This window comes from Vidua macroura, chromosome 28, assembly GCF_024509145.1.
Source record: "Vidua macroura isolate BioBank_ID:100142 chromosome 28, ASM2450914v1, whole genome shotgun sequence".
Classification (NCBI taxonomy): Eukaryota; Metazoa; Chordata; class Aves; order Passeriformes; family Viduidae; genus Vidua; species Vidua macroura.
In genome coordinates this window covers 343822-363992 of record NC_071598.1, presented here as the reverse complement: position 1 = coordinate 363992, position 20171 = coordinate 343822, and the positions used below count along the sequence as shown (strand labels likewise).

The following is a 20171-nucleotide window of genomic DNA, read 5'->3' as shown; positions in this document are numbered from 1 at the left end:
TTCCTCTACATGGCTGGCAGAGGCAGCAGCTGCATCTCCCACAACAGTGCTGTGAGCAGAGGCAGTAGGCCACAGCCCCACAGAACTGGACACCCTTCACCTGACCCACAGCTCTGCCATTGCTCAGCTGCACCCCTTGGGAAGAGGGACACCAAGGCACCAGCTCCAAGGGCTGGTCTCATCTGCCACAACGCTGCACAGTTAGTGCTCATGCATGAAGGGGGTAGTTCTGCTCAGACCCCATGCAAATGCAATCTAGTCCCTGGAGTGATTTGGACAAAGACCATCCCTCTGTCTGTAGCCCAACGTGACCAGGAGTAACAACTCTGTGACCCTGCCACTGGGGACCATCACCCTGAGCACCCAGGTGCTGTCCCTGCAGCAGCAGCCCTTGGCACTGTGGCTGCAGTGGGTGCTGTGCACACAGCCGGCTGGAGCATCGCTGCAGACCAGGCACCCTGTGCCCACAGCACCCAGGAGCAGGTTATCAGCAGGGGCACACTGCTGCCCACCCTCAGTCTTTTGCTGCAGCACAGCAAACCCTCTCTGCAGGCCAAGAGCTGGCCACTGCCCCACCGCACTTTTCCCAGGAGAATGTGCATGACCAGCAGCTCAGTGCAGGCAGCAGCATGGAGAGCCAGGACAGAAGGAAGAGCAAAGGTAGGGTTACCTCAAAAGAGGCCATTTGAGGGGTCACTGCTTCCCCCTTTTCAGGCTGGCTCGTTTCACTATCTGAGCCCCCATCCTGCCCCCAGAGACCTCTGGTTTCGGGACACGCACTCGCACCTCCTCCTGAGGAAGCCGAAGGGGCAGGAAGCAGGACATCACCCAGGTGAACAGACAGACATAGAGAAAAGGACAGGAAAGGGAAAGGTAGAGTCAGTTGGCAGGCAGAAAACACCAAGCAAGAAGACTGGTGCATTGGGCAAGATTTGCCTTAGAAGTCTTAGAGAGGAAACAGGAGAGGAGTTCAGGGCAGAAGAAAGGACAGAGGGTGACATTGACCCAAAGCCTGAGAGTCCTGCCGAAGTCCTGAGAGTCCCGGGTGCTGGCCCAGGCAGGCTGCCTGCAAGGCAGGGCTATGAGCCACACCGTACCTTGGCGCCCAGACCATCCCGGTGCAAGATGGAGTATTTCATGAAGTGGTCATCCTCAGCCTCCAGGTCTTGGGGCTCCTGTAGCGAGCCCTCCAGAATCAGCTCCTCCTGTTCCTGCCTGTCACCCATGTCACCAGGGCCCAGCTGACGCACCACCTTCCGGATAATCTGCGGAGACCCACACAGCTGGGCGTCACAGCAAGCCCCAGGGCACCATGACTCCCTCCTCACCCAGTCTGGTCCTAAACTGCACGTGGTGTGCAGCCTCTGTCCCATGAGCTGGAGAAGTGCCGTGACTGTAACCGAAGACAGCGGGACACGAATGCCCTACATGGGCCCCGGGCTACGGGGGTGGAGGAGAGAAGAGAAAGGCTGCGGCATGCCCTTACCCATATCCTGCCGCCGATCACTCACCTTCTTGGTGATGATATTGCCTTGATCATCTGTGAACTGCTCCTCAGTCACCTGCTCTCCAGGGAGATGAAGGGCTTCATTCCCCTGCAGGAACAGGAGGGAGATCAGGGCATGTGAGGGCGGTGAGGGGAGTTGTTTACCAGGTAGAACAAGACATGCACCCCACAGCCTCCGTCTCCCACCCTGCCCTGACCCGTCACTGCTCTCCTCTGCGTCTGCCCTGGGGCCGGTCTCAGCTCGCCCGCTCGTTACCTTCAGGAGGACGCGCCGGCGGACGACTCTGGCGGAGAGAGCCTCCTCGTCATCCGCCAGCCCCGGGCTCTCCCCGAGCTCCTTGTCCAGCTCACGATGGGCGTGTTTGAGCAGGAAGCGGACAGAGCCCCTGACGATGTGCATGACGTTCTGGCAGCTGACCAGGAAGAAGGCCAGAAGCACCAGGGCGATCAGCAGCTGGGCCAGGAAAGCCCACATCCTGCCTCCGCAGCACAGCTGCACGTGTGCGCGGCTCCGAGCCCGCGGTCAGCGCTCAGCCATGCTCAGGGCTCTGCAGCCTGCCCACGCCGTGCCCCGGCTCCGCGGGAGCCGCTGTAACCTCAGCTGCCGCAGCTCTGCTGGCTGTGGGCGGCGAGAAGGGAGCGGGCAGGTGGGGCTTTGCAGTCACAGCTTCGCTCAAAGTCATGTGGCCGGGGCTGCCCCGGCCAGGCAGTAAGCAGGACGGCTCTGTCCCTCTTCTCTGTCAGCTTGCCCAACAGCCTGTCCCCCTGACTACGGTGGGAGGGCAGCGTGCAGTCCTCCGTCACAGGACAAATGAAGCCCTGGGCAAAAGCCAGGGCTTTGGAGTGTCACTGGAATCACACGTGACTCAGGTAACGCACAGGCAGAGCTGAACAGCCACCTCCAAGCACGGCCGTGCTGCCGGGATGGCGGTGCGTGCCCTGGCTGGGGAAACGTGCTTGCCCCTCACCTTGTACCTGCTGGCTCTGTGTGACCGTGGCATCAAGCCCACCACCCAGCCTGGCCCCTAGACCAACTCTATTTCTGGCTCCAGCAGGCTGTTGGGCTGGCAGCCAGGGCAGATACTCAATAAGGAACAAGTCTGGGAGGGTGACTGGGTTATAAATGAGCAAGAGCTCAGGTATCAAGCACAGCAGGCTATTCTGGGCTGAGAGGCACCCCAAGGGGCATGAAGTATGCCAGGAGAGTTGAGGAGCTAGCACCTGGTCTGCCTGACGGGCCTTGCAGCAGGCTCCAGAAAAGGCTGTCCGTAGGGTCACCACTTCCTGCAGGGCTGACTCCCCTGCTCCTACCCTCACCTGCCCAAAGAAGCGGCTGTCGGCCTCCTCCTGCCAGCCGCCAGTGGGGTGCTGAGGCTGCCAGTCGCTGTCCTCTGCAGAGCTGATCCGCATCAGCTCCGTGGCTGGCACCAGGACCTGCTCTTGCTCCTGGCCCTGTGCCCCAGAGGCTGTGGTGTGCGTTGGGAGCAGCCTTCGGGTGACTCCCTCCTGCCAGGAGCCCGCTGTCAGGTCCTGTAGGCAGGAGATAAAGGAGCCTTCTGCATTCCAGTCCCTCAGCCTGGGCACCAGAGAGGGACAGGGATAGGGAGAGAGAGACAGAGAGAGAGAGGCAGTCAGCTTTGCACGGAGTGCCGCACCCTGAGCGCCAGCCGGGCTCCGGCAGGCACAGCGGCGCAGCCTGCACCCCACAGGCGCTGGCTCCACTCCCCAGCTCACGGCGCTGCTGGGCGCCTGGCAGAAGCAGCACAAAACACACAGATGCACAAAAGGCACAGGCCACCTCTATGCCATGCTCCCTGCCCGTCCCACAGCTTCACAGCTTGGCGGCCAGGGTCTGAGGCAAGAGCACGCTATGCTCTCATGGTCTAGTATGGTCTAGCTCTAACTCTAATGTGGTCTAATGCTGTGGAGCATTTCTGGGTGCTGCCAGGGACTTCATGGGTCCAGTGCCACCGGGAATGTGGGAGGAGGCAGCCCAGGTTAGGTTAGCTCTCATAAGTACAACCTACATGCAGGGCCTGGCTGACTGGGGTCTCTTCCAGGTGCTCTGCAAGGAGCCCTCCAGAGCATTGCCAGAAAGGCGTGAGGCGCTCGGCCCAACCATCGTTCTATGTACTGCAGATGCCTGGGCTCCAGAGCTGGAGACCAGCAGGGAAGCAAGCAAAGCAGGAAGATTATTGCAGCTGGCCCAGCCAGGGCAGGAACTGGCAAAGCAGTTGTGCTCCCCTACCACGGTCACCCTGGTGCCCCAGGCTGCAGTACCTGTCTGCACTCTTCTCCACATCGTGGCTAAAGGTAGGTGATGTCATGATCCTGGCTTGCACCTTCTCCTGAACTGAAACAAAAGACACTTCACTCTCCGGGTCCTGCTCCCCAGTCCCTGGTTGATGATCACCAGATGGCATCTTCCCCTCTGGCCTCTGCCCCTCCTCCTGCTCTAGAAGGTCAATCAGGCCATTCATGGCATCTGAGTCCACTGTGTCATCCTCAACCAGGTCCATAGAGCCCATGTGGTCTGGGCCATGAGCATCTGCTAGAAGTTGCCCTGGGAACCGGCCTTCGCTTGTGGCATCCGAGTCCTCAGCCTTGCTGCACTCCAGAGAGGAGTCCTCAGCAGTCACCAGCGAGGGGGTGAGCCCCGAGGACCACACCTGCATGTCGGACATCTCCATCAGGGCATCCTGCTCAGTGGCAGCCATGGGGATAGCATCCATGATGGCCACCTCATTCCAGTACTGGTCGGCACGCAGCGGGGATGGCAGTGTGTAATGCAGGGAGGCAGGGGACAGCAGCTCGTCCTGCAGTGAAGCGTAACCTATATGGGCAGACAGAGGCATCATGTCCAGCAGCCACCTCACGCACGCACAAGCACAGTAGGGCAAAAGGGAAACAGCTTCTGGGAGGATGACAGCCCCAAGGACAGCAATGGTCATGCCACAGCCCCCTGTGGCCAGGCTGAGCAGGGCTGTGCTCACAGCAGCGGCTGCTTTCACATGGTCCCTGCAAATGCTGCCATGCCTCCCTTCAAATCCTGGGGCTGGTTTGGGCAGGTCCTGGGGCTGCCTCCTCCCTGTGAGGAGGACTGGCCTGGTGTGCCTGGTGTTCACACGATTCTCCATCCACACTGCAGGACACAGTGCCCTCTTTGCTACCCTGCTCCATCAGACCCCCTGGTCCCTGCCCACAGCCCCCATCCAGCATCAGCTGGCTGGCCGTTAGCCTGGAGTTCAAGTAGCCAAGTCTGGCAGGCACCAACTCTCAAAGCCAAACACTCTCCACAGCACAGAGGAGCAGGTTGGAAGTACCATGAGCAGAGAAGGATGGCCCCGGAGCATGCCATGCAACCCCAAGGCCCTGCAGAAGGCAGCCAGGGCCTTACAACCCCACTGGTGTCTCCAGGGCTACATGCCGTTGTTATGTCTTATCGCCCAGGGCCATGTGCACAGCTCAGGCACATCCATATGAACTACAACCAAGTCAGGCACTCCCACCCATGCAGATGGCTTTGCTCAGCCTTTTTCAGCTTTGAGCCATTTTTTCACCCCTGGAGATCAGCAGTGAACATGTTCTGCTCCCCTGGCAGCCAGGGAATGCCAGCCATAGCCAAGGCACAGGGTACAGCTGGGACCCTTGGCACAGAAAGGGCACGCAGGTGCCTGGCCAGGGGCATGCAGTGCAGTGCCAGCGAGGGAAGGAGCGTGGGACTGTGCAGGAGAAGAAGGCCTGGGATGGCTGCCTGCAAGCATGACAGCTGTAAGAGGGGTAGTCCCTGATGACATGCAGTCGCTGGAGCAGGATGCGGCTCCCAGAGGGCTTAGCTGAGGTGGAGACAGTGGAGACAGGCAGTGGAAGATGAGAGAAGGAGAGGCCAGGATGAGCTCAGAGGAGAAAGATGAAAAGAAGTGACCCACAGGAGTGCCCGCACCTGGCAGCACTAGGTGGCATGTTTGAGAAAACAGAACAAGGGGAGAGACAGAGAGGGAGAGAGCAATGAGCCAGCACTGCAGGGCCAGAGCCACAGTGCAGGGCTGTAGCAGCACAAAGCCCTGCCCCTGTCTGATGTGCCAGCTCCCAGTAGCTTATGCCACAGCTGACTCTGGCTGTGTCCCCACATCCAGGCCCACTCTGTCTGGGACCCAGCCCAGGCACACCACCACAGCTGTACGGCCAGGACTCAGTGAGCTCCCCGGCCACTGAGCAGCTTGCACAGCCCGAGACACCTCTCACCTCTCACACTGGGATAAGGAACACATGTCAATCCCACCTGGAGAGTTTCTGAGAGTTTCTGAGAAAGCAGTATGGCAGAGCCAAGCTTTCTGTAGCGTAAGCCCCAGTGAAGAGGCCACATCTGTCAGCAAGGCCTTGTGCCCACTCAGTTCTCAGTAGGTACAACCTGGTCAGGCAAGACACCAGCCCCAATCTCTGCACAGATTGTGCCCCCAGGGCCCTCCTGCATTCCCTGCCAGAAGCTGGGGCTCACCATTCATCTGGGATGGTGAGAGGGAGTAGTCTCTGTCTGTGTAGCGCCAGCTTCCCTTCAGGCTGCGGCTCTGCCGACCGGAGCCCTCCAGCATGTTGACAATCTCGCTGCGGTCGATGTTCCTCAGCGCCGTGTACAGGTTCTCAACTGCAGGGGGAAGATGGTGTCAGCTAACTGGTCACTTGGCAAGACACAGCCATGCCCCAGACAACCTCCAGGTGGGCAGGGAAGGCAGATATGCATGAACCACCACTGTAAAGCCAGCCAGTCATCCTTGAAGATGCACACACTGCTCTGCGTAGCTAGCCCTGCCACCTCTGTGCCTGTAAGAGGGCACCACAGCTACTCACTCTTGACAGTCTTGCCCTCGCGGCTGGCCCAGAGGTTGAGTAAGGCTATGCTCTGCTCCAGAAGGGAGTTGGGGTTCTCCACACGTATCCTGTTGATGTCATCCACCCCAAACTGCAGCTCACGTGCCAGCTCTGGGGAAAACACCACGACAGTATCACACCTTCTGGTGCCCCCCACAAGGTTAGGGATGCTGTGAAGGGCTCAGCCAGGACCAGTGCAGAGACCCTCTGTTACATACAACTGAACACAGCAGAACATGCAGGAGCAGGAGCTGGGATGGGGCAGGGGTTGAAGCCCCCCTGCTCAGGCTGGCTATGACTAGCACAGGAGGGTCTCATGCTAAGAAGCGTGGGCTCTGCCATTGGATGTGTGGCTGCAACAAACAGCAGCAATATGAACAACTCATAACAAAGCCCTAGCTTGGTACCCATGCTTGTGAATATGTGCACAGCCACGGGAAGGTTCACTTCAGTGCCCTGGAATGCTCACAGCAGGGCTGCACTGCAAAGCAGTCACTACACATGGCAGCACACTTCCGCCTCCCTATGTGTCAGCTTTCCGAGGAGTGTTGTGCATCCTCAGAACTGTCAGGTGTGGACTCACCGGCCCAGCTGAGGCCCAGCTGTTCTGCTATGTCAACCATCTTCTGGTCTGCCTTGTCTGTGCTGCTCAGAGAGCCTGGAGGAGAAGAGGGAGTCACAGCTCAGCTGCACGGGGCCCTGCACCAGAGTGCTGAGGGGAATGGGTGCTGGCCGTGGGGGTCACACAGACCCGTAGGCACAGCACTGCCCTGCAGGCAGGACCAAGGGAACCTTCAGGGAAAGGGAAGTTGCTGTGAGTGCAACTATGACAGGATCATCCCAGCTTTCCACTGGCTTGGGCACCCCAAGTGCAGGTAGTGAGTGGGCTGGAATGTTCCCAGCAGGCTGCATACCAAAACTGGTCTCACTTAGAATGCTGTATCGCTCCCGCAGAGACAATGGTGTTAGTGTCCTCCTTCGCTCATCACTGCCACTTCCCTGTGAAAGTGGTGACAAACCAGGAGGTCAACAGCTGGAAAAGAGGGCAGCAGCTCTGCCCTGACACGACTGCTTCTCCTTCACCTCCTGAGTGGCATGACATGGCCACGAGGAGCAGGTGAAGAAAGCTGACAGCAAGGGCTGTCCCCTGCACTTGGGGAAGGGATGGGCCCTCACTGCCCCCTACCAGAGTGCCAAAGACCCTACACTGACCTTGGTGCAGGGTGGTATGCTGATGTTCAGGTGGCAGAGCACATGCTGGAGGTCTTCGTATTTCATGGCCTTGCGCAAGAAAGACAGGGAGCCACTGGCTTCCCGGCTGCTGTCCCGGACCTGAGTGCCAGAGCTCAGTTAGGTGGCTTGGCACGAGCCAAGGGCCATAACTGCTTGCTCAGTCTTGTACCCTGACATTACCTTGATGGGAATGACAAGACGATTCTCCCGGAAGGACTGGAAGAGGAAGGTGCGGGGCTGAGCAGCCTTCTTGACAGGCACCAGGTTCCCTGAGAGTTCTACGTGCAAAGGCATTCCCTCTACCACCTGGTCGGGAGCAGAAAATATGCTCAGAGCTGCTTCTCCTGCTGCTGGGCAGGGCAGGAGAAGGCCTCTCCTAGCCAGGCCAGGGCCAGGCCCTTCCACTGGTATCAGTCTCCCATCACTTTGTTATCCCTCTCCCTTCTGCCCTCCACACATGCTGCTGGGGACAAACCTCAATGTCCCTGCTGCGGGCCACCTCAGTGAAGTTCTCATGCTGCTCTAAAGTCTTGTCGACCTTGTCATCAGTCATGCAGTAGCAGCGCAGCCGGCCTTCTCGTGCATCATTCATCTTGGCAAACACCACGAATTTGGCCATGTAGGGCACAGCTGTCAGCTCCTTGTACAGCATGGTGGCAAAGTGCACAGCCTCAGCTGTGCGTGGGCAGTCGGCCAGCCAGAACCTGCAGGAGATCTGGGTCGGGGTGCTGCTGGGCGATGGCACCAGCCAGCTGCCCCCACCCCCTTCAACAGCCAACTGGACTGCAAAGGAAGCCCCAAGAGTTTTGGACACAGGTGCAGCCCCATCTTGGATGGGGACCTAGCCAAGTACAAATAATGGTCTCCTTCCTTCTGCACACCAGCTGTCATGACTGTTTCCTGAAGTGTGCTCAGGCAGCATGGGGGTCTCAAAGCTAGAGGAAACCACCCTGCATGTAGGAATAGGGCAGCACAGCACCAGGGGTAAGGGGCTTCTCCTGGCAAAGGCTGCAGCAAGGCCCAAGGAGCACCAGATATCCCCAGATATCCCCAGATGGGCACACTTTTGCCCAGGACTCACCTGGCAGACACATTGGTGGTAAAGTTAGCACACTCATTTTCATAGACTAGCTTTGTGGTGCCTGTTATGTCTTCCCACTGGGCTTGGGCTGTCCCTCCTGCAGCAGAAAGCAGGGGTAAACATGTTGTCTTTCCATAAGCCTGGGGTCTGCATCCCATAGGCATTTGCTTTGTCCACAGCTGCGCCCTTTACTGAGCTCCCTGGAGCTGCATCCCCCTGAGGCAGCCCAGCCCACCCCCATGGAGAGCATGCCTGCAGCCTCACCGATCACACTGCAGAGCAGACGTAGGCTGGTGGTGTCACCCTCACCACTGTCTCGGGGATTGTCCTTCCAGGATGGTGGCAGTGGGATCCGGAGGCCAATGGGGCGGTGGAACTTCCTCCGTCGTGGCTCCACTGTGACAATGGGGCTGAAGGTCGCTTGGTTCCCCAGCAGCTTAGTCACCAACTCATCAGGCACAGGCTGTGCCTGTGGGTAGCACAAGGATGGGCATCAGGGATGGTTTTTCCCCAGGCTGGGGCACAGCCTGGGCTTGCTGCCCACCCCTGATTGCGGAAGCATGTCTGGGCCTCAGGCCACGTTCTCTGAGGCTCACCTGCAGGGCCAGCCTCACTCTTTTGGTGACAGCAGTGTCTGGGAAGGTGGCCTGTACCATGGGCACCAATGTGCTTTTCAAACACCCTCCCTCAGGGCCAATCATATCGCAGTCTTGGCAAATCCGGGACATGACCACAAAGTAGAGAGGGAAGTCAGTGGTGATGATGCGGCAGACTCTCTTTTTATCCAGCTCCTCCTGGCTCTCCAGCTCTGCAAGGGCAGCACAACCATCAGTGCTCATACACCAAGCCTGTGGCTGTCATGCAACACCCCACCGTGCTACACTGACCACAGCACTCAGCCCCATTCCAGCTCCCAGGCCAGCGCAGCCTTGCCTGCAGGGAGCTGTCAGGGGTGGAGCCCCTGCCCTCCTGGCACACCCACCCTCGTCCATGCCATTGAGCAGCTGGTCCATGTAGCTCTCCTCGTAGCGGTTGCGGTGCTCCTTCCACACAGAGCCGTTCTCGCTGCGCAGCACTACCAGCTCACGGTCTCCACGTCCATACGAGGCAAAGTGCGGAATCTCCACAATGACAGGGCTGCAGAGAGCAGAGGAAGGCCACTGGCACCCACAAGCTGCCACAAGGACACACAGGCAGCAAGATGGCCCTGGGCCCTGAGGAAGATGGACTGCTGACCTCCCTCTCTCTGTGGAAGAGGGCTCTGCACCTGCTGGGACAGGGCTGCTCAGGGCTTTTCTGACACTGTTCTGTTACTCTTGAACGACCCATGCCAGAGACATGCTGCACCCAACAAGAGGTGGGATCTCTCCTCTGGCAACCTCAGGAAGCAGATATAGGCAGAAGTCTTGCCCTGTCTGGTAAAGCCCTCCGGATGAATCCAGATCTGTTCCCAGTCCTGAGGGATGACCCTGGTGTGGGCAGCCCAATCTGCTCTTTTCCCAGCTGTGCTCACCTGAGGAATTGGGCACCAGCAGGCCCCAGAGCAATGATCCGACTGCCCAGACCCTCCTCCTCAGCCAGTGGTGGGGGTGCAGGTAGCTTTTGAGGCTTCACCAGGCGGCAGGTAATGCGGGTCGGAGCAGCACAGGCGCGGGGCGGGATGACCACGCGCAGACCGTGGTGCCGGCTGCCCCGCATGGAGCCACCACGAGCATCCACCATGAAGCTCACCAGGAACCTGGAGTGGAAAGAGGCATGGGCATGTGGGCACCTTGCAGACAGCTCGTGAACAGAGCATGCATGTGCTGCACGGGCTGGGCACTCACCCTGTGTGCACGGGGCTGGCCACTGGGCTGATGTTATCTGAGGTCTCAGTGGCAGGGCTGCTGGGGATCAGAGAGTCCTCGTCGAACTCTTTGGAGGGCTGTGTAAGGCAGGGAACAGACCTTGTGAGCAAAGGATCCTATCTGGGGATGTTGAGCCTGCCCACCCTTGCACAATCCTCACTGGACAGTCCTGTACTGCCGGGTCAATGCCCATTACCCATCACACACTTGAGCTCTGTAGTGATGGAGGAGCTGCCCCAGCAGGGAATGTCTGCGGGAGGCCATGGCAGGCTGTTGTATCTCATGCTCACCTCCTGTGGGGACACTGAGGGTGCATGCAGCAGGCTGACTTGCTCAGCTTCTGTCTCCACAGGTCCTACCTGCTCAGTCTCCTCAGCTCTGGTCACCACAGTTTCAGGTGGGACGCAGGGGACCTGCAGGACAGCTGGAGACTCCACCCTGGCAGGAGAGGGTAGTGACAGCCACGGAAGTGGGAGGGTCCTTCAGCCCCTGCCCATCCCCACAGAGTTCTGGGCCGCCGGACAAAGGCAAACTAAGCAGCAGTCCCATGTCCTGGTGCAGGAACAGCACTGACCAGCTTTGCCTGCTAGGCCAGCTGGTGAGGGCTCAGTGATCTGTTCCTTGCCCAGAGCCTTATGTGCCCCTTGCCCAGCACAAGGCTGGTCCTGTGCCCTGCACCTGCTCCCTCCCCACCATACAGTGTCTCTTACGTTTGCTCCAGTGTCGTTGTGGTCATCAACTCCAGTATCTCCCTTTTGCCTTCCTGGTCTCTGAGATCAGGTGTCTTGGGCTTTGGTGCAATCAGCTCTTCCTCTGAAACCAAGAGTTGGCTCAGCAAGCAGAGGCAGATGGACAAGGGAACACAGATATCCAGCCCTTGCCCCCACTCCTCCTCAGGGCTGGAGCCAGGGCCCATCCCTGCTCCCACTGCTGGACACACACACACTTGCCCCCTGGGTCTCAGCCGGACACAGGGAGGGCTTTGCTGTCTGCCAGAATGGGTCTGCTGGCAGGGCAGGCCAGTGGGACAGGAGCTGTGGGAGCCACTGGGAAATTTGGCTGCTCACTAACCTCTTTCTCACAGCACCAAACACAGTGCAGAGACTACAGGGAATGCCTTACACTTTGATGTCTGGGACAGGGACATAGGCGCAACTGGGGGTGCAGGAGGCTGCCCTAACACCACACCCCACTGGAGGCACAGAGCTCTGCTAATGCTGACCACTGGCCCCATTAATACCTGCTAACTAGCTCATCAGAGTTTGGCTCTGGCCAGTGCCCTGTGGGGAGGGTATCCAGCACTTCCTGCAGCAGACAGAGTGCCCCAGAGATGGGGAGGGGACCACAGCAGCACAGAGACCCTTGAGCTCTCAGGTTAATCCCTGCTCTGGTTAGGATGGCATGGGGCAGCTGTGGGGGGATACCAGGGATTGTTACAGTGCGAGGTTCCTCCACCTGCCATGGACAGGGCCTGGGTCTGACAAGGGAGTCAGGGTCCTCCTGAGTGGGAGGATGCCCATTCATGCAGTCACACCACAGCAAGCAGCACGGACATGGATTGGCAGGGTAGGATGGCAGGGCTGGCACTGGAGAGCACCAGACCAGCAGCAAGGCTCGGCAGATGGACATGGCGTGCGGATGGTTAGTGGCCATGGGGTGAAATGGGCCATTGAGCTGGGGCAGGGGACACATTTCATACCCATTACTGTGACATGAGCAGTGCCTGCAAAGTAAGAAGAGGCAAAAGTGAGGTATTGGTGGGAGGGTGCAGGAGCAAACCAGCTACAGCTGGGCTGGGAGCTGGTACCCTCCTTGCCTGAGCAAGGCACAGAGGGGGCTCTGCATGCCCAAGGGCTCTCTGCACACTCCCTGGGCATGGGATCACGGAGATGTCCAGACATATCCCTCCTGCATAGTGCAGGGAAGCACCCAAGGCAGGAGGTGCCACCTCCTGAAGGGTGGGCTTCCCTCGTCCTCTCTGCAAGACCACCGCAGGGCCCACACAGCTCCCCTGGCCTGGGGGTGTCCCTGTTCCAGCAGGAACACCAGTGCCATGCCCTTGACTGCTGCCTGCCACACTGACCCAGCCAGCAGATCTCTGGGATGGTGTGACCTAACTCCCACCCCTCACCTTCATCCTCTGATACGTCCAGAATCTCATCTACAGTCTCTGGGAAGCTCATGCGGTGCTTGTCGCCAACTGACTGTGGGAGCAGAGCAGAGTCAGAGGAAGCCAGCATTTTGCTGCACAGCTATCTGCAGCTGACTCTTACACTTGCAGACCTTTCCCAGGCTGCTCCCAGTCCCAGCCCTCCTCCACAGCATCCTGGTCCTAGTAGCCAGGGGCTCACCGGGATGTCGGTTTCCTCTGTGACAATCTTGAGCACGTCTGTGACGGAAATGTAGCCAAGTCGCTTTGCGATGGCCAGGGGAGTGGTGCCATTCTGCGCACACAGGAAAGATTGGGTCAGCAGCAGCCACAGGACAGCTCAGGCAGCTGCCTGAGCTCGCCACGGAGTGGAGAGGTGCAGGGAAGCATTGTACGCACCGTGCTGATCTCGTTGGGAGACGCGCCGTGCTTCAGCAGCAGCGTCACCACATCCGTGTGGCCCTGCTGTGCCGCTTGGTGCAGGGGGGTGTAGCCCAGCTGCAGGGGAGGACAGAGGATGCTGCAATCAGTTCTGGAAGTCTACTGTCCCAGAAATGCCCCCAGGCCTCACACGTGGTGCTTCATGCCTGGAGCTTGAGGACAGCTCCACTTCCCCATCAACCTGCATGCCATTGCCCACGCCAGAAGGGTCCTTGGAGCACAGGACACCTCTGTACCTTAGTCTTGGCATTGACGTCCGCTTGGTGTTGCAGCAAAAACTTCACCAACTTGATGTTCCCATAATGGCTGGCCACATGCAGCGGGGTATAGCCCATCTGAAAAACAAGATCAGGTCTCAGTCTGCCCTTACCACTGCTTACTGCTCTTCTGGCTTGGATATGTTCATCCCACAGGCAAGCCCCCATGCATGAAGGACGAGGCATGCATGTGGGGGCTTCCCAAAAGCTCAAGACCAAAGCACAGGGCTTCAAACCATGCTGTACCCGTGGGTACAGAGGTAAGCTACAGGAGCAGGCAAGAATCACCCCTCTAGAAAGGTGGAGGGAAGAGGAGGAAAAGTCCCCAGGACACAGGCAAAATGGTAAGGATGCCTGCCAAAAGGGAGTCTCTTGCACAAAGAAAAAGAAAATAAATGCTCTTCCCTGAGCAGGCCTAGAGGTAATTCCCCCATGTGTTTCACCAAAGCCATGGTCAATGCACTACTTTACCCTGGTCATTGCATCCACTGTGACTCCATGTTTCACTAGAACATCAGCAACCAGCACATGCCCCTCTTGAGCCACAAGATGGAGAGGAGTCAGGCCACTCTGCAAAGAGAGGAGGTCTCAGCACAGTGGCACTGCCATCACTACAGGTCCAGCAGCAGAGACTCTGGCAGCTCTCCAGCCTGGCAAACTGACACAGTGTACTGCTGCCCAAAGGCAGGGAGGCACAGGGGCCTGGACCACCATCCAGACTGCTGTTCTCTGCTGGCTTGTTTGCCTCCAGCCTGGCAGGATGCGCTGGGACAACTTACCTTGTTGCCGAGGTTGCCGTTGGCTTGTTTGGAGAAAAGCAGTGCCACCATGTCTGCATGCCCCTCCTGGGAAGCCAGGTGCAGGGGAGTGACTCCCTGCATAGACTCAGCATTTGCAGAAGCCCCATACTGCAGCAGGCTGCTGGCCACTTCCATCTGGTTCTGCTTGGCAGCGATGTGCAGGGGGGTGTACCCATTCTGTGGGGAGAGAGGCTCATTGCAGTGCTCAGCCCTGCCAAGCAGACCAGAAGGGACAGGAGGTGCCACCCTACCTCTGCAGGCCAGGCCTGTCCTTCCTAGCTGCCTCCAGAGCTCAGGGATGCCCCCCTCCACACCATCTCTCTGACAGCAACCAGCCCTGACACTGATGCCAAATCCCACTCACTCTTCAAGCCAAGTCAGCACGGGGCTTTCAAAGACCACCTGCTTCAGGTTCAACTGGTATGGGCTGTCTTGGAGTTTTCTACACATGAATTTCTGCAGCAGTATGCAGCCCCTGGGAGCTGCAAAAAGCTGGGGCAGACACACCTCCTGGAATGTGCCTGGCTGAGGTGTGGAGCTAAACTCCCAATACACAGCATTAGTATTCAGGCAGAGACTGCAGGGCCTTGAGTCCTGCCTGTGCCGCCACGCTGCAGGAGCAGAGCAGCTGGCAGACACCCGCTGCCCAGGCTGACGTGCAGGCTGTCGGTGACGCAGACCAGCGGGGGCTGGCACTGCTACCGGCTGCTCCCGGTGCCTGCCCAGCATGTCTGCCGGCAGCCTGCACAGGGGAGAGGAAAGTGCCAGATGGGGAGGGCTGGCACCACCAGCCACTTGGCTGTTTGGAGGATGCAGCTTTTGCAAACAACATGGCAAGCAAGGCGCCTGCTGGTGTGCTCTGTGGGGAGATGCTCCCCATGCTCAGGCAGAGCTGGGTGACTCTCACAAGCTTGTGGGTTTTCTGACTCACTGCTTCATAGCTGCATGCAAACATTTGCCTGTGGTTTCCCAAACTGCCAGACCGCAGCGCTGCTCTGCAGGACTTGCCATGGAAACACATTCCCCACGCAGCAACCACCATGCTGCTAGCAGGACCATCCCTGACACAGCCTATCTGCTGGAACAGGACCACTGCCTGGCAACCTGCCTGCTGCACGTGGTGCGAGGACAGGCAGGAATGAGCAGCAGACATGGAGAGAGGCTGGTGGTGATCAGTCCCTTATACATTCACTGAGTGCCAGGCTTGAGGGGCAGAGCTGGCCCCAGGCTGGCAGGCACTGGACACACAGCACATCCCCACACCCCCAGGGAAGCCCAGCCCAGACTTACCCAGGCCGAGTTGTGTGGGGAGCTCCCCTTGGGAAGCAGCAGCTTGACAATCTCCAGGTTGTTGTGGTGCACAGCCACATGCAGTGGAGTCAGGCCATTCTGTATAGGGGGAGAGAGTACAGACAGGTGAGACAGAGCCTCTCCCCATACTAGACCACTCCTCCCACAGAAACAAATCTCACCTTCCCTGCTGCATTGGGGTGAGCGTCATGTGCCAACAGCAACTCTGCCACATCCACTTTTCCATACTTGGCTGCAACGTGGAGAGGGGTAAATCCTTTCTGAGGAGAAAGGCAGCCCATCACAGGGTGGCAGAGATTAAGAGAGTGCTGGCACCTGCTGCAACACAGGAGGAGGCTGCCCCTCCTGCGACAGGGACACTGTGCCACCAGCCTGCCCAGCCTTGCCCCAGCTGGGCGATGCCTTCCGCAGCAGTGGACTCAGGAGCCTACCTTGGTCATGCAGGTCTGTGAGGCTCCCTTCTCCAGCAGGGCCAGGGCTGTGTCCATGTGCCCCTCTCTGGCAGTGATGTGCAGGGGCGTGTGCCCTGCTGTGGTGGCCAGGTTTGGGTTGGCGTTGTTCTCCAAAAGGAGTTTGACCATGCCAGTGTGGCCGATGCGTGCAGCACAGTGCAGAGGAGTCTGGTCATCCTGTGAGGGTGGCAAAGAAGCTGTCTGGGCAGACCTGGACCAGTCCCTTCTTGCAATGCCAAAGGGATCCCAGCCCTGCTCCCACTGTTGCACAGCCCCTGCTAGGCAGCGCTCTGGGCACGTGACAGAAAAGAAACTCAGCACCAGCTGGTCCCAGAGCTGATTATCACACAGGTCCTCTGTACCTACCTTGGCCTTAGCGTTGGCTTTGGCTTTGTTCTGCAGCAGGTACTTTGCCACATCTGTGTGCCCAGCTCTGGCTGCCATGTGTAGAGGAGTCTCTACTTTCTGCACCAAAAGCAGGATAAAGTGGTAAGGCCAAAGGAGGGAAAATGCCTTCCTGCAGTCATTCCTCTGCTCTGAACAGAGGAGAGCAGTGCCTGCAACCCCTACTGGTTCCTCATGCCAGCACAAAGCAGAGGGCACCAGGGACTGCTCAGGCGAACAGAAGGTGCAAGACCTGGATATCCTGCTGAGCCCCAATAAGCTGAGCTCCCAAAGCCCCAGCCAGGGTGGAACTCACCACGTTGGACACATTAGGAGAGGCTCCACGCTGCAGCAGAGTCTTGACGATGGGCAGGTGTCCCATGAAGGCAGCCACATGCAGGGGGGTCAGGCCAGACTGTGAAGAGAAAGGGGCCAGAAACCAAGATAGGACTTATGGCCTTGGCACTATCTCTTACTGTCCCCTCCTCCTTCTCCCCAGGGCAAGTCTCAGCACAGGCAAAATCTGAGTCCCCAGTCTGCTCCAGGAGCCTGGCAGGTGAGTGCAGAGGAAACACAGGGAGCTGCTCTCTCCCCTGCATCTCCTTGCCCTTTAGGAAGACACTGCCAGACTAAATAGGTTCTAAGCTGCAAAGAGCACCAAGAAAGGTCCCAGGGGTATGGCAGAAGCAACAGGGACATTACATCTTGCCATGTTGCCCACAGTGTACATGTAGAAGCAAGAGAGCTGAGGACGGGCTCAGCCCACCTACCTCTGTGACAGCATCAATGGAGGCACCTGTCTTCAACAGCAGCTCCATCACACGGATGTGGTTTTTCTTGCAGGCAATATGGAGGGGCGTGAAGCCATTCTACAGACAGACAGATGGACAGTCATTTGCAGGAACACTCCCTCTCCCCTGGTCCAGCCCACCCACCCTTCCTCACCAGGGCTCGGGAGTTGGGCTTGGCCCCCTTCTCCACCAGCAGCTTGGCCACACGGTGGTGTCCACAGTGTGCAGCCACGTGCAGAGGCGTTAGGTGGTCCAGGGTGATGTCGTCGATCTCGGCGCTGTACTGCAGGAGCAGGCGTACGCAGTCCAGGTGGTCACCCTGGGCTGCCATGTGGATCGGTGACAAGCCGTTCTGCGACCGTGGAGCAGAGCCTCAGGGCTGGGCCAGGAGGGGGTCCAGGCATCCCACCCAGCCCCTGCCTTGCACCTCCAGACACTACTCTAGGGCAGATGAGACAGCTTGTTCCCCGGGGTGCTACCAGAGAGAAGCCTCAAAATCCCCCCTGAGACTTACAGAGGAGCAATGTCGAGTGGAGGGAAGGGCCTGAAGAGCTGCTGCCATGGGGCAGACTGTACCCAGGCCACCCCCTTCTCAGGACTGGTCCCTTTGAAGGATGAAGCCCTCAGGTAAAGGACTCCAGCTAGGGCCAAGTAGGGCAGGAAGCTTCTTACCCCTTGTCAGGCCAAGAAAAGCCCCAAGCCAGTCATGGGTGCCATCCAGCAACTGTGCACAGCTTGTTACCCCACTGTGCTGCCCTGGGACCTGGCATCAATCACAGCCCCACCAAGTCACCTGGGTACCTTGGTTTTGGCTTGAATAGGAGCCCCATGGTCCAGGAGGATCTCTGCAATTCTTACATGTCCATTGCGTGCTGCACAGTGGAGAGGGGTCAGCTCATCCTGGGAAGAAAGGAGGGTTCAAGGGCTCAGTATGGCATGAAGGGCAGGGTTCCCTCAGGTAGAGGACTAACAGGACTTTGGACTTGTCTGCAAAATAAGGCAAAACTGAGCCTGGCCTCAGCTCCCAGGGCACACCTTTGTAGCCATGCAGCCTTCTCTCACTTCTGTATGTGCCAGCAAAAAAAACCTGGTCCATCCCCACCAGAGACCTTCTCTCACATTCCCAGCAAGATGTTCGCAGGGTAGGCACTGGGCACAAGGAGCTCAGGGAGGGAGATGGCCCATGTAAAGATGGGCTGTGTTCAGAAGTGCTCTCACCTTGGTCCTTGTCTCTATCTGGGCCCCGCGGTCCAGCAGCAGCCGCACCATGATGATGTTGCCCCGGCGGGAAGCTATGTGCAGGGGAGTGATCCCATTCTGCCAGGAGCAATGACAGTCTGTCAGAAGGAGCAGCCCCTTCTCTTTCAAGAAGGCAAGGCACAAACAAAGGAGAGAGGGCAGGGAGAGCTACATCTCTGCCCAGGGACAACACTGGGGAGCAGCTTGTCTAACAGGGCAGTGCAGCTACAGGCTGCAGACAGAAGCTACACAGAGCTTGTAGGAAAGCACCAGCTCATGGATTGGGCTTCACCTTTGGGTCTGGAACAGACATCCTAACTGCAGAGCTCTATGAGCTCTGCCCTGCAGCAACAGCACCAGCTTTCCCTCAGCCTGGAGACAAGGTCCCCAAGAGCTTTCAGGGATGCATGGCTGCTTCTAACAGAAGGGAGACATAGCAGAAAAGGCTCATGCTCATTATTAATTGCAACTCCCCATGCATCTGTGCTACTTTCTGCATAGTCCCACCTCACCAGCATGCCCTGGCAGCTGCTGCTGCACCCTACATGGATAGGAGGCACAGCATCCTCCTCTGGTGCTGGGGCAGCACAAGCCCCAGTAGCTTCCCACTCTGCACTCACCTGGGGTGTGAAGTTGACACTGGCTCCACGGTTCAGGAGTAATTGGGCCACACTGAGATTCTCATAGTGGGCTGCAATGTGCAAAGGGGTGAATCCAGTCTAGGGAAAGAAGGAGGGATCAGCCAGCCAGACACATGCTCCTGATGAAACTACGGATAAATACAGCATACCGAGCTGCTGTTCTCCCTGGGGATGTGGGGAAGCTCCCAGAGACAGCACAGGAAAACCACACACCTTGGAGAGGACATCAGCATTGGGGTCATTCTGCAGCAGCACAGCAGCTGTGCGAGTGTCGTCATTGCGGGCTGCAATGTGCAGGGCAGGCAGACGGACCTTACCCTTTGTCCCATAGTTTATAAGGTGAGCAACCACGTTCTCATGTCCTTGCTGGAGAGCCACAGCTAGTGGAGTGAAGCCATCCTGCCAAGGAGAGGGAGAGAATCAAGGAGCCATGGCAGGACCTAGCACATCCCTCAGTAGCCCCCACATGCAGGCTCCTCCCCAAGGATCTTACCTCTGTGGCTACGTTCTGGTTGGCTCCATTTTCCAGCAAGAACTTCACAACTTCCAGGTGGTTCTCCTGTGCTGCCATGTAGAGAGGTGTGAAGCCTTTCTGCAAACACAAGGCCATGAACATCAACACAACTCTTCCTTGTGTTTCTTGAGTTCTTTGAAGACCTATACCCCCATCAACACCCACACTCCCAGGTCAGTGAACAGGGGCAGAGGCATCCATTGTGGGTGTGAAAAAGAAAATAAAAACAAAACCTGGCAACAGTGGAACAATCACAGAGAGATGGAGCCCAAGGCTCCACATATCCAGAAAAAAACACAGTGCTTTGGAAGAGTCAACTTACAGGAGACACTGCTTTCTGCTCACTGCCAATATTGTCCCTAGCTTCAGGGACAATTCTCCCATCAGGCAAAACCTGAAGAGCTTTCAGCCCTACCAGGCCCAAGGAAGAGAGAGCAAAGGAAGCACAGTGTGTTTAACTTCAGGGATTGCTGGAGATCTCAAAGCTTTGCCAGGGAGGCATCAGCCATGAGTCCTCCCAGGATAAGTTCAGCATGCTTGTATGTGTTGAGAGGGACTCCCTCAACAGAGACCACACTGGTATCCCCATGTGCCTCAAGACTCCCTCCACACCATTTGCACACTTGTCTCTTTTCAGGAGTCTGGCAGAGCAGTC

The 20171-nt window shown here is 58.0% G+C and overlaps 1 protein-coding gene across 10 annotated transcripts in view; it reads right to left on the bottom strand.

Moving 5' to 3' along the window:
- Positions 1–20171, bottom strand: part of ANK1 (ankyrin 1) — a 38937-nt gene that overhangs the window by 5904 nt on the left and 12862 nt on the right. For 3 of the 10 annotated variants that reach the window (XM_054000819.1, XM_054000825.1, XM_054000821.1), the window contains exons 5-42: positions 19496–19594; positions 19216–19401; positions 18982–19080; positions 18341–18439; positions 17924–18022; positions 17277–17474; positions 17102–17200; positions 16648–16746; positions 16314–16412; positions 15927–16124; positions 15657–15755; positions 15475–15573; positions 14164–14361; positions 13856–13954; positions 13364–13462; positions 13086–13184; positions 12889–12981; positions 12669–12741; positions 12237–12260; positions 11248–11350; positions 10828–10975; positions 10517–10614; positions 10204–10428; positions 9673–9827; positions 9287–9498; positions 8955–9159; positions 8691–8787; positions 8085–8313; positions 7790–7915; positions 7589–7708; positions 7291–7375; positions 6960–7034; positions 6356–6487; positions 6006–6152; positions 3788–4340; positions 2825–3083; positions 1512–1595; positions 1098–1265 (exon numbers count right to left, since the gene is read on the bottom strand). In XM_054000819.1, the coding sequence (XP_053856794.1) occupies positions 1098–1265; positions 1512–1595; positions 2825–3083; positions 3788–4340; positions 6006–6152; positions 6356–6487; positions 6960–7034; positions 7291–7375; positions 7589–7708; positions 7790–7915; positions 8085–8313; positions 8691–8787; positions 8955–9159; positions 9287–9498; positions 9673–9827; positions 10204–10428; positions 10517–10614; positions 10828–10975; positions 11248–11350; positions 12237–12260; positions 12669–12741; positions 12889–12981; positions 13086–13184; positions 13364–13462; positions 13856–13954; positions 14164–14361; positions 15475–15573; positions 15657–15755; positions 15927–16124; positions 16314–16412; positions 16648–16746; positions 17102–17200; positions 17277–17474; positions 17924–18022; positions 18341–18439; positions 18982–19080; positions 19216–19401; positions 19496–19594 (5379 nt within the window). The other 7 variants (XM_054000824.1, XM_054000820.1, XM_054000823.1 and 4 more) reach the window with 7 other exon arrangements.